The sequence below is a fragment of the Apis cerana genome, linkage group LG8 (genome assembly GCF_029169275.1).
Source record: "Apis cerana isolate GH-2021 linkage group LG8, AcerK_1.0, whole genome shotgun sequence".
Classification (NCBI taxonomy): domain Eukaryota; kingdom Metazoa; phylum Arthropoda; class Insecta; order Hymenoptera; family Apidae; genus Apis; species Apis cerana.
This window is the reverse complement of record NC_083859.1, coordinates 3240766-3257338: the sequence shown is the minus strand read 5'-3', so window position 1 is coordinate 3257338 and position 16573 is coordinate 3240766. Positions and strand designations below refer to the sequence as shown.

Below are 16573 nucleotides of genomic sequence, written 5' to 3'. Positions count from 1 at the left end.
AAAAGCGAATGGCAGTGAAGCAGTCGGACGAGCTTTGAGCCCAGGCTACGCCGGAGGCCGAAATGAAAGAGAAGGTGAACGCAAATACGGTGTAAATCATGCGTGGGCACGTACACGAAATCAATCGAAAACCGGTGATCGAAGATCGTTCCCGAGGCCAGTATCAATAACCCCAATCACCGGATCGTTAAAGATCGCAGTGTCGGTCGGCCCTTAACGATGCAATTAGGCCGCGAGAGGGCGCTCGAATTAGGATTGATAAATGTCAGGAACGCCTCCATACTGCTCGCGTCGTTTCTGCTCTTCGCAATCAGAGGCAAACGAATTTATTCGGTATGTAGATGCAATATACTGACTCTGCCCGCGTCATTAATCCTCTGTCGCGCCGGTAATAAGCCCTTAATCTTCTCAGAGTATCGGCTACCAACCAGCGAAGGATCTCGCGAGTGTATTCGCAAGGTTAGGTTAGGTTAGATTGGTCGTCTTGGATTCGTACGCATATTCCGCAAATTTGCAAGAAAATTGCGGCTTCTTATGCGATAGCAAGGTGGTATTTATAAATGGAAAGATACTTTTCGTGTTGCTTGCGATTATTAAAGGTAATTAATGCGGTTAATAAATATTGGCTCGATCGCGTTAAATCATAGCGAAGGCCACCGGATGGGATCGAGGCTTCTGAAGAAGCCGGTCTTGGGTAGATTGTGGAATTTATATGGTTTTTTCCATTTCTTTTTGCATCTTCGAGATTTTTTCTTTCGTGGTTCTTGGAGATTTTTGTGAATATAAATTTTTCGATCGTGTGAAATTGATCGAGAGTTCAGATAAGATTTATTGGAAGATTGGAAAGAGGTTTTTTTAGTGGATGCTTCCAATAGAAATTTTGTATACAGTGTGAGATGAAAGTATTGATGGGATTGTAATTATAATAAATTTGAGAAACAAGTATTTTATATAGTAAGTATAATTCTGTAAATACAAACATTCTATACCGAATTATTGAGCTATATGTGTAACGCGATAGAAGTAATTTAAAAAACAATCATTAATTTAATGTGGTCAGTGCGATTTATTAATAAAAATAAAAAATTATATATAAAATGTGAAAATAAATGTGAAAATATTGTTCTTTTTATGTCAAAAATATAAATTCTCTCTTTGAGAATTCGTTTTTTCATTCAGACAATAATAAAACGATATTTTGTTGTTGAATTTTGAAATAAGTATTGATATTTAAAGAATATATATATAATATTTAAAGAATGTAATAATATTTAATCTCATGATATCTTAATTATAGAGAATTTATTCTAAATAATTTGAATTTTATTTGTATTAATTTTTTTATTTTTTGGGGGGAAATTTTAGAAGAGAAGTACAAAAAGGTTGACAAAAAGAAAGAAATAAGTTTTAAATTTAATAAGAACATGTAAAAATGGAAGAGAATTAAAATTACGCGCGGAAAGAATGTGACTGTACGTTTCCAAGGAGCCTATGTTCAGTTCGTAATTTCAATTCATTTAAATACACCATAAAAAGCTTCGATTTATTTCTGTCGCGCTACGTAACCGCCATGAAAGGAATATTCCTCGGTGAAGGTGAAAGTTCGAGGATCGTCCACGATGTACTGTAAATCATTCGAACAGCCCACGGAAATAAAACAACAGGAAAGTCTTGCACCATCTCTCCTCCACCTTCGAGGTCTGTACTTGATTCGAAATTTATTTATCGACCATGTTCAGATATTTTTCTTCGATCTAATAATATAAATTCAATAACTTTTTTTATTTTAAATTTTTTTAGTGAATGAATCCAAATAATATTTCTAATAGTATAAATCCAAAATTTTCTCATTCTTGGATTTTCTTCGACGATTATACTTATCCAAGAAAAGCAAAGATAACTCATCCAGTGATAGCTGCAGTTTTGAAATCACGGCACGTAATCATTGGCTGTAAAGTCTATAACCTTGATGTGACCTTCCTTTGAATTGACCCTGACAGCCGTGCCGGGCCCAGCAGGCCTGACCAACGTTCCCTTATTTTCGTATCGTAGAGGCCTGCGATGAGTCGGTCCCATTACAAGACACGATGGAGGGGACAAGCTGGATTTAATGAGCGGTTTCGCCTTTCGGTTGGCGCGATATGCGCGCCGATTCCTTGTAATTGGTATAATTGGCTTTGGCCGATCGGTGACCGGGTTGCTCGTTTCAAGGGTCGTCACTTTCGGCTCCGGTGAATTCAATCGATCCTGTCTTTATCGGAACTCCTTTATTCAGTCGGCTTTGATCGATTTTGGCGGGTCACTTTGTGAGCGAAAGTCGGTTGCGATGATTGGCCAACCATGATCGACGGCCACTAACTGAATTTTGAACAGAGATATGATAGATAGATTCTAGATTAATCTATAAATATGACCTAATCTATATTTTAACGTATTCTTAACGAATAAGTTTGAAAAGAAATTGTATTAAAAAATATTTTGGAAAAATTTTAAAATAGTTATTAAAGTTTTTAATTTAATGTATAAATCTTTTAAAAATGGAAATTTTTAATTTCTTATAAAGAGATTTAATGAAATTTTCTCTCAGTTCTTAGTAACTTAATCTAATTGTTAAATTGTTTTTATTATACATATATGTAAATTATATTTTTTTACAACTTTTCTAAAATTTTTTAGAATTTTTAGAATAGAAAAATGTGATACAAAATATCTTAGAATTTAAATAAATTATTCTTAGCTATATAATTTTATATAATATGAATATATTTATAAAATTTTTATATTTTATACAATTTTTCTTTAATTTTCCACTATTCTTTCTTTCCAAAATAATGTTGACTTATTTGCAATATCAAATCATTTGATTATTCTATTTGACAAATAAAAAAGTATATTTATAGTCCAATTAATTTGTAATTTAATCATTTTCTGATATTTACTATCAATTGACTTTTTCAAAAATCCAATTTTTCTTCTCAAACCTAAGATAAAATCTAAAATTTCCATCTTCACAAAAAATAGTCGCACAATGCCAAAATATCCATTGTTCAATATATCATATATTCTTTTCTTTCGGCCGTTTCTTCTCTGATTCAAGCACCGGTTCAGTTACACGGTCAAAAGGAGGATAGAAATAAAAGAACAAGGTAACCGATGTTACTTTCATTCGTTGCTTCGAGCCGCGTTCGTGGCCAACTCTTATTTCACAATCGAACTATAAGATCGTGATCTCGGTTGCCTCTCATTCGACTTTCCATTTCGTTCGATACACACCGCGCACATAATACATTACCCTGCCGCTTGTTCGCCGCTTTTAAGGCGCTGATTATGCATGCGTCCGGATATTTATGCGCCGCGAGAACTTCGACCGATTTTTATTTTTGCCACACGTTAATCACACCACGGCTTGAGGACGACCAAACAAAAGATTTATGTGTTTTCGTAAAATGGGGAGTGGCGGTGAGGTAGCGCGGATCCTTCTTTTTCTTTGAACTTCCCGCGCGAATTTTATTCTCCGAAATTTCCAAGATTCTTTTCAAAGATATTATGGATTAAATCGATTTGTAAATATTTCGTTTATGAGGAAATTTTTAGTAAAAATGTAATAAATAATGAACGAGAATAAATGGATATTTTTCGTATTTAATTTATTATATGTAAATTAATTTAATCTAATCGATATTTTTTAAATGTTCAAAAAGATTTATTCTTACTGAGATGAAAAGGAGAAAATCAGGTGGAACTATAAGTTGAATAATCGATTATATTTGGTAAAACATTTACAAGGTAATAAGATTTTTTTTTTGTTCATTTAACGTTACATTTACAGGCAAGGCATCATCAAAGACCGTACCAACTCTACAATAATTGTAATAATTGTATAATGTTTACTTATAAGAAAAGTATGTACCATCAAATTATCTTTATCGTTACTATCAATATTTAATATTACGGTAGTTCGCTACTCTTATTAATTCTTTTGTCAGGAACAAATACATATTCTTTTTTTTTTTTTTTGTTTATTCTTCTCAATATATTTATATTATTTATAATATATACCATTTTTTTTCTTTTGCATTAATCTTTATAATCAATATACATCAATTCGCGATTACATTGAACGGTGTTTAAGAACTGCACCCCGTGTAGGCAAAACAAGATTTTCGGACACATTCCTCGAGGTGTGTGTGCCTCCACGATCGAACGAACAAAGAAAAATATACGTGTTATATTATATTATAGAATATGTACTGTGTATGCATACGAAAAATTAAAAAGGAAGAGAAAAAAAATTCTGGAAATGTTTAAAACGTGTGTTCTTCCTTTCTTCGAAATTACACGCCACCTTCTTTCGTCTTTCCTTTTTCCTTTCGATCGTATGTTTCAGTCGTATCGTTGAGTCGATGCTCTTTTGAAAACGATTCGATCCACGTTATTTTTCTTTCTGCATAACCTTTTTCTTACGATTCGTTTTCGAAGAGCGTTTTCGATCGATTTTCGAATAGAATTGCGGAAGATTTGATCAGTCGCAAAATATATCGAAACAAATTTATCGAAACAATTTTGATATAATTATTTAAACAGAATTGATTCAAACTTGTTTAATGTACATTTATATCGATATTAAATATTTTTGCCAGAATTGTGATTTCAAAAACTTTTCATCAATTCCATAATCGAAATATAAATCGATATCAAGTGTATCAAATAACGACATTTTCCAATTCAGATTCGATAATAGCGCGACTGAAATCGTAAATATAAACGTAATTGTTCTAATATATTTCATTCCGCATTACAAGTGTACGACAAATGTATACGTCTCAAATACACAGTTTTAACGTAGTACAACTATCCTGTATGATACGACGATATTAAAGGCCGATCCACATTGACAGAGAATTGTCCGCGTATCGTGTCTTTTGACTATATATAAGTTGTATTTAGTCCACAAATATAATTCGCCGTTCAACTATTGACAAACAGTACACAGATTATTCGCAGACAATGTCTATGAGTGTAGATAGGTCTTAAGGATTATTACATTCGTTGAAGTGAAGACGCTCGAATGAAAGGAGGCGTTTCTCGGTGCCGCGAAGCGAAGTCTATTTCATGCTCGCACGTAAAGACAGATAGATAGACAGACAGGCGGACAGAAGCAGAGAAAAAGAGTAGCATGTATATGTATGTATGTATGTAGAGAGAGAGAGTGAGAGAGAGAGAGAACTATTGCACTATACTGATTCATGATAATCGCTTGATTAACTAGGCTGCGGCAGCGTTTCGTGGAGATTTCACATACGGTTCGATGAATCTCTTGAATTGGTTCAAACGTTGCTGAAGGAATAGCTTGGAAACTTGAGAATATTATTTTATCGATAATATTGAAATTTGGAATATAGGTTTTAAGGATGTATGGGAGTTTTAAGTTCAAGTATCTATTAAGTAGAAATTTTAAATTAAAATTTGTTTGGTATTTGTTAAATTTATGGCAAGAATTTGAAAATAAATGTGATGTAATCATTTTTGAATAATTTTTCTTTTTGATATTGTAGAAAAGACAAAGAAGTATAGATTATATTTATATTTGTTAGAATTATTGAAGTATTTGTATTGTTTTCTTTTTTTCAATTTTAAAATTAAATTTATTTTTTTTTTTACTTAAATTGCCCCTCAATCTTTTATTTTATAATATTGCACTACGCATCTGAAACGAATTATTATAAAAAATCAAATACAATTCAATCAAACTATACATCACACATCACTTTTGCTGAACGCAAATAAAAAAGACAAAATCATAAGGCAATAAGTTATTTAACACCGAATTCTTTTATTACATAAACACATAAACGATTGAAAATATACAAATCTTTCTAAGACTCTTTCAAGACATACCAAATCACAATCCCTTTCAAAATTTCAATTTTATCAAGTTCCTAAAAGCTTTTTAATAAAGTTTTGAAATATTTCAAGCATTCCACAAAACATATTTCAACTCACTCAAAGATATTTTTCAAATATTAATCCAAGCTTCTAAATCATTAAAAATCAACTTCTCAAAAAAAACTTTCAAAAATCTCTTATTTAACAACGTTCGAATCGATCTCAGTCTATTTCTATTTCTGAGTGAATCGAATTGCTTGAACGATTGTTTCAAACCCGCTTGTTTTCCATCAATATTTCAACGAAACGATCGCTGACGAAATATGCTTGAAACTGGATGTATATATATATATATATATATATATACGTTTCGTTGGTCGAGGTTATATCGAATGCTCGATCGAATTCAAAATATTCGAAATTCGCGCCAAAACGACGAAGGAAAAAGGAAGTACGACATCGAAGCATTGGGGTCGGTCGAAGAGTCGCGTTTGTTCCTGAAACAAGTCGGAGAGCTATACTTTAACCCTTTCTTTCACTCAATCGTCCTCTGACCCTTATTGATGGAATGTTTCTCTGTGTTTCTTTCGTGTTCGAGGTCATAGCGGCCATTGATCACCGCGAAAAATATATTTTACAATGATACATATACATTTATATATATTTATATATATATGCATTTATATAATAATAATAATAATTAATAATAATAATAATAATAATTAATAATAATAATAATAATAATAATATAATTATAATAATATATTCTCTCTTAAAAGCAATTCACGTATTCGCAGTTTTTCTTACTTTCTTTCTCTTCGTATCATACGTACGATGCGTACAACTATGTACAAAAAAAAAAAACAAATTATTGAATGCGCGAAAATTATTATTCGCGATAAACTAGCATTTTTCTTTTTAGTCCAAAGCTACCCTCCTTTTTATATTTTCGATTTGTAGGTTAGGGTGGCTGCGATAATCGTAATTATAATAATAAAAAGTAATAAAACTTAATGATGGATAGTAAATAGATGCAACGAAATCGAATCGATGAAAAATTTATGTATATTTATGAATGTGAATGATGGAAGATATCGATTGTGATGTAATAGTATATTTTTTTTCTTTTTTTATCGATTACGATTTAAATGTGATAACGACTCGTTGAGAACTCGATGATTTCGTTTTGAAGAGAGTAGAATAGAGCAAAGATAAGAGAAAAAAAAAATTAGAAAAGAGAAAGAAATAAACGCGTGTTTATATAACGCTATGTGCATATTATATTGTAATAGTAGTAATAGCAATAATAATAATAATAATAATAATAATAATAATAATAATAATAATAATAATAATAATAATAATAAACAGTGTTCTTTGGTAACACAATGATACGTCCAGAAAACCACGAATATTCGATTTCAACGTATTGTCCGATCGTGACAAGATGATAAATATGCATAACGTCGATTGAGGATTATAATATTTTAATATTTTTTTGTGATAAAACACGTAAAACTTCTAAAAGAATTCGTATGTTATTTTTAGAAAATTTGATACCATGATCGAAGAAGATAAAATAGAGAGATTGAAAGTACTTATTAACTATTATTTTAATCATTAAATACAAATCAAAAATATATTTTAAAATATTTTTCCAAAAAAACAAAACTCAAAAAAGGAGATTCTTTGTTCCATAATTTTTCATCGATATATCAAATTAAATCTTTATCCTCAAGCCAATCCGCACAATTCAAGTACTATGCTCTCAATAAAATACAGGAATCGCGTGTATGATGATAAATAAGTCGCCAGATCGTCTTTTCGCGTAACGAAAAATGAAAAAAGGGAGAATACCATCTTGTCCCGTGATCTATGATAAATAGTATAAACTGTTTATTCGCAGGGTTCCTCACCGTCCCGTTTTCAGGCAACTCACTTCTCCCCGACTCTTTTCTTTCTTTCTTTTTTTTTCTTTTTCTCTCCATTCCCGTATTTATGGAGCGTAATTCTGCTCCTTGTTTTTTTCTTACGTTCATCCGTATGTACATAACAATCGATACAATGTTCTCGGGTAAACGACAATGGCGATGTTCGATACACGACACAGACGTTCGAAGCAGCTTTGATCGATCGAAGAGAAGCGGCAACTTCGAACGTACAAGCGGTCGTTCGCGATATTCGTTCGCGTGGCTAGCGTATAATTAATCTAAAGAAGATACACCATTTTACTTTCGAGCAACGATCTATCAAATTCTTTCGTCGCGTCGCTCTTCGTCCCAAAGCCTCCCGCACGCACTCTATACATGCACGCAACAGTACACACCGTATCCTCGTATTCTCTTAAGCTTAAGCTTATCGATAGTTAAGTAAATATCTGTAAATCCTCTCTATGTACACCCTGTTTGAAATAGTTCCCTTAAACCTAGCCCTAAGAACACCGCGTCCCCTGGTGATCCCATCGCCTGGAACTCTCGTTCTTCGATAAATAAAATTTGAAATTCCCGCCTCGTTAACACGAAAACAGTTTCCTCCTCTTCTTTCATATTTATTCAAGGAGTTTGCAGTCTAGAGATTGAAGCTAACTTGTTTCAAGCTTAGCTTATTTTTGCTCGCGCGATAGGAAAATCCAGTTTCTGACATCCTTCGGGATATAAATTTCGTCGAGTTGCAGCATTCGATCCTTCCTTCCTTCGGGGCAATTTGGTCTCGGGAATCGCGTTTATCCGTGGTCGATAATGGAAACTCGTTACCGATAGTCGGTAATTTCGACGCTCGGATAAACCAGCTTCGTTCGTATGCAGGCATTCAAGTCTCCGGTTTCGTGGGATCAAATTAGCCCTCGTGCCAGCTTATTGCACAGCGTTTTGGTCCACGCGTTAGGAAAAAAACTTACGAACCAAGCTGCTGGCCACTGCCTACGTAAACGTAACTCTATGGTTGCTGAAGCAACAATTGTTCAAGCTCGTCGGCGGACCTTAAAAGAAATGCTGCTGATTCTCGATATCCGGTGATCAGTTGCCTAACGGCTGTCATTTCCGTTGCGTTCAACTTATGACTCAGAAGCGGTTTCGTGTTCTTCATGCTCAAATCCGTCGGTCCTGGAAAAGTAAATTACGTTTATAAATTATTTCTATCACTTCCTTTTTTTTTTTAATGCAACGAGCTTTAAGCGTATTTCCAAGCAAACATCGATATATTTTCTTGAACAAATCGCAAAAAAATAATACAATGTTTTCCAACCTTTGAGTTAAACGTTAAACGATGCAATCGCGTCGAGCAGACGCGTGTTAAATAATATCACCAGCCAAAAAACACGGTCAAACCCTTACGAACAAACCCACAAGTTGGAAACCACTGTTACGTGGAGCTCGACGGAGAGTAAAACTCGAACAAAAACAAAAGCTAGGCGTAGCGCAAGCAAGCGAACTCATAATAACACCGATAAGCAATATTACTTTGTGTACCGTTGCTCAATAGACCTGACGTGAAGCTCTGCGTGGGGTAGAGTCCCGCCGACAATGTTGGCGGCACTGTGGTCGGCCCGGCGCGTTGGAACGCCTGGCTGAAGTTAGGTCTGTACATCGCCGTTGGTGCACCACCGCTGGCAACACCGTTAACCGTCGACGAGCTGACTATCGTCGCCTGGCTGCAAAAAAACGCGAGCGAGATTCGTGTTAGAGATAACGCCCCGTGCTAGCATTGATTAGTTCTCCGCTCGATTCCGCCTCGCTAGTTCCTCTCCCCCCTCCCTTTCCTCTCTCTTTTTTTTCCTTTTCCCTTTTTTCCCCGCAGTTTTCGTTCCGTGATCTTTGACCGTCTACGAGAGACGGAGAGACGCTTATCTCTCGGCCCTCTCCTTCCTTCGCCCGCGAGTTTACCCGACTTCTCGACTCTCTGTGAATGAGAGATCGTGGAGAGTGAGAATGGGCGGCCTGAGGACCGATTACGACAGGAGAACGTATATAGTTACTTTTTTTTCCCTCTCTCTCTCTGTCTCTTTTTTTTTCCTCGCGCCAATCGAACGTCAATAAGAGGCTGCGTTGCTAGTTAGAGGCTGAATCGAGGAGAATGTTTTTGCATCGGAGTTTTTATTAAGTTTTTTTTTTCCTTTTTTTTATTCAAGATCGTTTAGCAATTTAGTTTATCAATTGTGGATATTATTACTGATTCTTTGCTAAATTCGGGTTTTATTACGTATAGTCTTGCATCAAGTACAGCGGCCATATTAGATTTGATGAAACATCGATGGAAAGAAGTAATTTGACATTTTTTTTGATCCGATTCGATCTAATCTAATTTAATTATGTTTCGATGAAAAGAAACGAAATACTTTTATGTATTGCTAGATAATACTTGTAGAGAATTACTGTAGTTTTGTTGTATTCAGTGTAAATTGTTAAAGGTAATTCATTTCTAATATGATATATAAACACCTTTATTACAAGATAAAAGAGTATCTGTGTTTATTTGTGAAATAAATAAAAAAATTGATTTCCTTATTTGTTTTACTGCCAGTACAAAGAAACGATACAAAAAGCTTATTTATTTTAATTTGATATAAACGTAAAACTTTATTTAAGAATTTAGGAATCAAACCAAATGATTTTGCCTTTTTCAGAAAGAGAAAAGTAAAGTAAACTCCCTTTATTTAAAATTAAATTTCATCGATGATCTAAATCTATTACTCGTCTAGACAGTATTTTCATTTCTAAAAAATTCAGCGTCACAATTTTACCAGCCGACTTGATTTAACTGTTATCTATCTTTGTAACAAATTAACCGATATCACGTTGAATAACTGGCTGAGAAATGTAATTGAGTTATTTAAAGTTCATCAACCGTATTTAATTTTTCAACACGTTTAACTTTCATCCAATAAAGCGTAATTAATTAATTATATTTCTGGAAAAGAAGACTGTGAAAATGAGTAATATCGAGTTAAATAATTTGCGGTTAATTATTCAACATCTAGTAAAAATATACTCAAATATTTCAAAACAAATTTGAGTTTTTTTTTTCTTGCAAATGTAAATATAAACAGTATTATCAATAAATCCAAGTTATCGGGTTCATTTTATTGGAAGATTTTATTTATTTATCAAGAAAATAAGAAAGAAAAAGAAAAAGAGGATAAAGAGTCTAATTTTTTGAAATATCACATTAAATATTTGATATAATTGATAAAAATAAAATAAAATAAAATAAAAACAGAAAGAAAACCAGATTTCTTTATAATAATCTACACATGTTGGAAAAAAAAACATGTACTGATTTTTAAAAAAATGACAATGTCAGTATGTATCATTTGTATCATTTGAAATTCTTAATTCTTAATTAATCTTTATATATCACAATATCATAAATATTTATAATATAGGATAATAAATAACGCGATGTCACAAATTCAAATCATAATATTAACATTTTATTAAATCGTAGATTCCATTCTATCTCTACATTCTAAAAATAATATTAGTATCTATATTATTAGTCAATAATCTAATAAATTATGTTTTTTTTTTCTTCTTTCTTTTTTTTTTTATATAGAAATAAACCAACGATTAAACCAATTCAATTGCAATTATTGACAAACAGATATATAATCTTATATTGTTAATTTACTTTAAATAGAATTTATTTATTTTTTAATTTGCATTCAATCCCACTTGTTTATTTATTCATTATTTTAAATCTACTTGAGTCAACGATCTTCTTCATCCAAAAATTATTATAAATACATTATATCATCATTTTAAATAACATCAATTTACCAAGTATTACAAATTTTAAGAAACAAGTTGAAACAAGATTCTCTTCAACGAGTTCATTAACTTTTATACAATATTTAACAGCAGACAAAAACAATTATATTATTCAAACTTCAAAGCTTCAAATCCGAAACAAACAAATCTCTACAATTTTTTAATCACAATCAATTTTTATCTCTATTATAAATCGATAAAGCTGAGTTACCCTTTCATTAAATCAATATCAGAAATCCAAATCACCATTCTTAAGACTAATTTCCTTTTCTTCTTCTTCTTCTTCTTCTTCCTCTCAAAAATAAGATGGTTTAATTTAATAGAGGATGATTTTCAAAAATAGGATGATTTAGGACGAAAGGAGATCGAAGATCGCCGACTTGATTTAATATCTTTCACGAAACGTTATACTGACCTCATGAGACCCTTGTTGTCCGCCGGGGTGAGCAGTTTCGACGCCGGTGCAAGGGACAGGGGTGTGGAGGAGAGAGTGCTGCTGGGCAAGTTCGCCAAACTGGTTAGCGGCGCCAGGGACGTTAGCGATGCCGGTGGTGTATCCTCCCTTTTACCCGGAAGTGATTTCACCGGTGTACTCGAGAAATGCTCCAAACTTGACCGGACATCCGTTTGCTGTAACAACCGCTCGATCTTAGCTTTCCAAAGCGGGATTACCGGTGGAAAATACGTTGAGGTTTCGTACTTTGGAGATAAGTTACAGAGAGAGAGAGAGAGAGAGAGATGAGCTTCTAATAATTATTATTAACGTCAGTTAATTATTAATTACTTTTTAACATTCCTTAATTAATATGATAATATAAGAGGCGAATAATAACGGAGAGTATTTTCTTTTAGGGAAATGCTGATGGCTGAAGGATACATTTCTATGGCAATAATAATAATGTTGTTAATATTATTGTTGCCGTTTAAAAGTGGTAATTCGACGATTCTTTTTTTATTATTGCAAATTTTTAATTGGCAATAATAAATGGCTACAAGTTTAATGATGGGAAGGTATATTTTAAACTATACCTTTTCCTTTTCTTTTCTTTCTCTTTTTTCTTCATATCCCCCCTTCGATTAATTTGACGTAAGGATGAATTTTATGAAGAATAATTTTGTCCGATTTCTTACCCTTTTTCGATTATTCATTTCTACGCGAATGAAATTATTATTTTGCCGCTAAATTATATTTCGATTTCATCGTTGAAATAATGAAAATTCTACGAATTTACGATTATCGGATTTTGCTTGAAGGAATTAAGTGCGTCTTATTAACAAGCACGTCCATGAGTAAGTACGCATGACGATAAACAGCACGACGATTCATGTAATCGTCTATAATTAACAATATTTCATGTCAACTGAAATATCCGTATCAATAAATAGTGACTCGAACAATCGACTATAATTAGCAATGTGACATACAGTTTATTGACATACAGTTTATTGCGAGTAGAAATCTTAAAAAGATCGAATGAAACAAAAAAATAAATAAATAAATCAGAATTCTTCGATGATGGACGTTGTATAAATCATAATTACATTTTGCAAAAAATCGGCATGTTCGATTCTATCAATTTCGCAAGATTCAAAAATACCCAATTAATCGACCGATTAATACCTCGCTGGACGAGTAAAAATGATAAAGAGAAATTCAAAAAAAAAAAAAAAGGAAAAAAATCGTGATACGAATTCATGATACAATCGACCAAGATCGATCCAGCCTTTTTACAGGGGCACGACTTTTGGATCACCCTGTAAATGAACTAATAACGTTTGTTGCGTTCGCTGATTGGTCGCGACAAACTCCCCTCCACTGTATGCGCGCGAGAAATTTATCTCACGTTCCAGATTTTTAAGCATTCTGACCCAGTTTTAGCCAGTGGCGATCGGGAATCGGCTTGGCGCGGAGATCAGACGCGAAAATCGATCGGTCGCTGTGTTAAAAAAAAAAAAAACTAGGAAACCACGTGGTTTGTGAGTCCATCGTGTACCTGCTGGATCTGCACGCGATCGTACACCTGCTTGTGCACCACTCTTAGATTTTTTTTCCTCATGTTTTCCCCTCGTTCCTTTTCTCGTTTATCACCATTCCAATTAACAGTCTGGTTCAAGTCGATCAAAGTGTTCACAATCGATTGTTTTAAACCACCACGATCGAATAGACAACAATAGACTCAGTCTTTCCGAGTCGTAGAGAACTGGCGGCCACTGACATATTCACATAATGATACACTTAATCAACTGTTTCCCTGTAATTGATCGTTTCAAATCATTATGACGAGCATACACATCGTGTACAGTATTCTTCAAAACACGCACAATCACCGTATAAATACACCGTCGTATCCGGATCGAAGAAACTCAACGATCTTGGCCAATCTCTCACGTTCGCTTGATTCTTTCAAACCGTCACAACAAGTTCACACCTCGTGTAAATTCCTTCCTCGATGACACAGATGATCGCCAAGTCGCACAAAACTGGTCACTGACTGAGCGCACCGTATCCAAACGGTGGAATCCGATGGTACATCATATCACAACACACCACGTGTTCCCAGTGACGTACGCTACGATCAGGGAACCACTGTCTATTCTCCTTCGCCAATATCTCTTCTTACGACGATTACACACCCGACTCAGAGCGTAACTCTGAAGCCAGTTCCATCCACCTGGTGTAAATAATATCGAAATAAAAAGAAAAAAAAGGGGAACAATAACACAAAAAAAGGATGGCGGTGGAACGTCGACCGAGTGCGTCGAGATCGAAAAGAAGAAGAAGAGGAGGAAGAAGAAGAAGAAGAAGGAGAAGAAGAAGAAGAAGCGGCCAGATGTGGCGGACAGGGACGTCGAGGCGTGAGTAAGCTCTCTCTCGTGGCCGAGGAAATTAATTCGTGGAAAGAGAGGCGAGCTAGTGGCGAAAGAAAGGGGAGGAAAGAAAGAAAGAAAGAACGAAAGAAAGAAAGAAAGATGGAAGGAAAGAAGGAAGGAAAGAAAGAAATAAATACAGAAAGATCGGGGACGGGTGGGCCGAGGGTGGGGCAGGGAGGGGGAAGAGGACGAGCGCGCACGCAGAGAAAGAGGCGCGCAGGCACGGAGGAATGAAATCGTCAAGAGAGAGGAGAACGGATGTAGGGAGGTGTTTTTATGAAAGGCGAGCAGTGTGCGTTGACGTCAATTATATAGGTGGCCACGGCAGATAGCCGCGTCCGTGCACGAACCCCGGTCTTCTCCTTAATAGGTTAGGTTTAGGTCGGCCGAGAGGTTATCGGTCTCTCCGTTCTCCCTCCCCTCCCTCCCCGCGCCTGACACTATATCGTCGGTTTCCTCCTCCACGGCTAGGGATTTTCAAAGTAGATAAGTCGAGAAACTCGGATGTTCTCGTTTCTCTCTAGCTTTCTTGCGCCGTGCGTTCGTAACCGTGGGGATATAGAGAGAGGTCTGGGAGGTAGGTGTGCAATATTCACGAGGGCGAAGGGAGGATTAGGCGCGCCGGAGACACGCCGATGCCGCCCACGCCGCCGTTCGACGATGAACGGAACGGGGAGATTTCTGCGTTTGTTTCGAGGGGTGAACGAACCTTGGCAGGGGTGGGCAAGGGTGTCGAAATCGAGGTCGGTTCGTGCAACGGTTTTGGATTCGTGAAATTCGTGGTCCCCTAAAGTCGACGAGAAGCTGATGATGTCGTTAGATATGCGAGACACGGAGAGGAATATATCTTTTCTGCGTTTTAAATTTGCAAAATTCATGGTCTGATAAGGAATTAGTGGATAGATATAGAAGAATATAGGAGAGATTTTATTCTAGGATGAATCGATCTTTTTTTCCAAGGATTTTGTGAAATTTAACATCAATTCGTGATTTCAAGAAGTTAACGTAAATATCGTTAAATATGGAACGGAGAAATTTATCGGATTCTGTCAAAATAGGAGAATGAATTGTGCATCGTTTTCGATTCGATGTTCCTTTCGGATTAGCCGAAAATACGAGAATTACGCTCTATTCATAGTCTGGTATCGATCGAAAAAGTAAACGAGATCACGAGATTTTACCGTGAAGGATATCCAAGGTACCAAATTACAAAATCAGTCGGAATATGCAGTAAGTTTCTACTTGTGAAATTCGTGGTTGACTCGTAGTTCGGCGTCGATTAGAGAGTTAGCGCCGCTCAGATGTCGCTAGTTTCGCGCCGCCATGATCGAACAGGGCCTCGTAAAGTTGTGTGCACGATTAGGGAAACGAGACAATTCGTCGAAGTGGTGAAACAGGATGATTGGGTAAACGTGCGATTTTCTTGATCTGGAAGGGGGAGCGTGTCAGCCGTGGCCCTTTTTTAAACGATGTCATGGACGCACGATGATGACTAACGGGGAGAGACAAAAAACAAAAAAGAGTTAAGGCCGCTGGTAATTCGGACTTGTTATCAACACCTTTGACACGTCCGTGTGTGTATCACTCGATTTTTATCCGAGACAATGTACAGTGAGGAACGTTTGATGAAATACACGAAATTTAAATGATTGATATTGAATTTTTTTATGGAAAAGGGAGGTTATTTGGTGGATTGATATATCGTTCAGGGAATATTTTATGAATTTTTTGTAAATCGAGAACGATATATTTAAAGTCCCAGATTGTCATCAATTTCTGTTACCCAATTCATATAAAAACTTATCTTATTTTTGGACCGGATAAGAGTTCGTTGAAACATCGATGTTTCACCGATATCTCAGATCTCGGCAAAAAATTTGAATTTGATAATCCCAGAGTAAACGCTTCGTACAAAAATAGCAACGTCCATTTACTCTCTTCATCGAAATTTTCTCGAAACAATTTATTTTCCATTAACACCAGACCTATCAACCTATAAATAATACATAATTCAACTAATTCAAATAACTAGAACGAAAATAGATATTCCA

The 16573-nt window shown here is 35.0% G+C and overlaps 1 protein-coding gene and 1 long non-coding RNA gene across 7 annotated transcripts in view; one reads left to right on the top strand and one right to left on the bottom strand.

Annotated features, from left to right (window-relative positions):
• The first annotated feature begins 1 nt into the window (after position 1).
• On the top strand, positions 2-6069 carry LOC107995278 (uncharacterized). The gene is made up of 3 exons (XR_003697059.2): positions 2-954; positions 1366-1698; positions 1801-6069. It is a non-coding gene; the product is annotated as an uncharacterized LOC107995278 (long non-coding RNA).
• LOC107995341 (nucleolar protein 4-like) overlaps positions 3746-16573 on the bottom strand; it is a 95041-nt gene continuing 82213 nt past the window's right edge. For 4 of the 6 annotated variants that reach the window (XM_062078101.1, XM_062078105.1, XM_062078104.1 and 1 more), the window contains 3 exons: positions 12067-12281; positions 9345-9535; positions 3746-8987 (listed from right to left, as the gene is read on the bottom strand). In XM_062078101.1, coding sequence (XP_061934085.1) covers positions 8821-8987; positions 9345-9535; positions 12067-12281 — 573 coding nt within the window. In that variant the 3' untranslated portion in view covers positions 3746-8820. The remainder of the gene's footprint in view (positions 8988-9344; positions 9536-12066; positions 12282-16573) is intronic. The other 2 variants (XM_062078102.1, XM_062078106.1) reach the window with 1 other exon arrangement.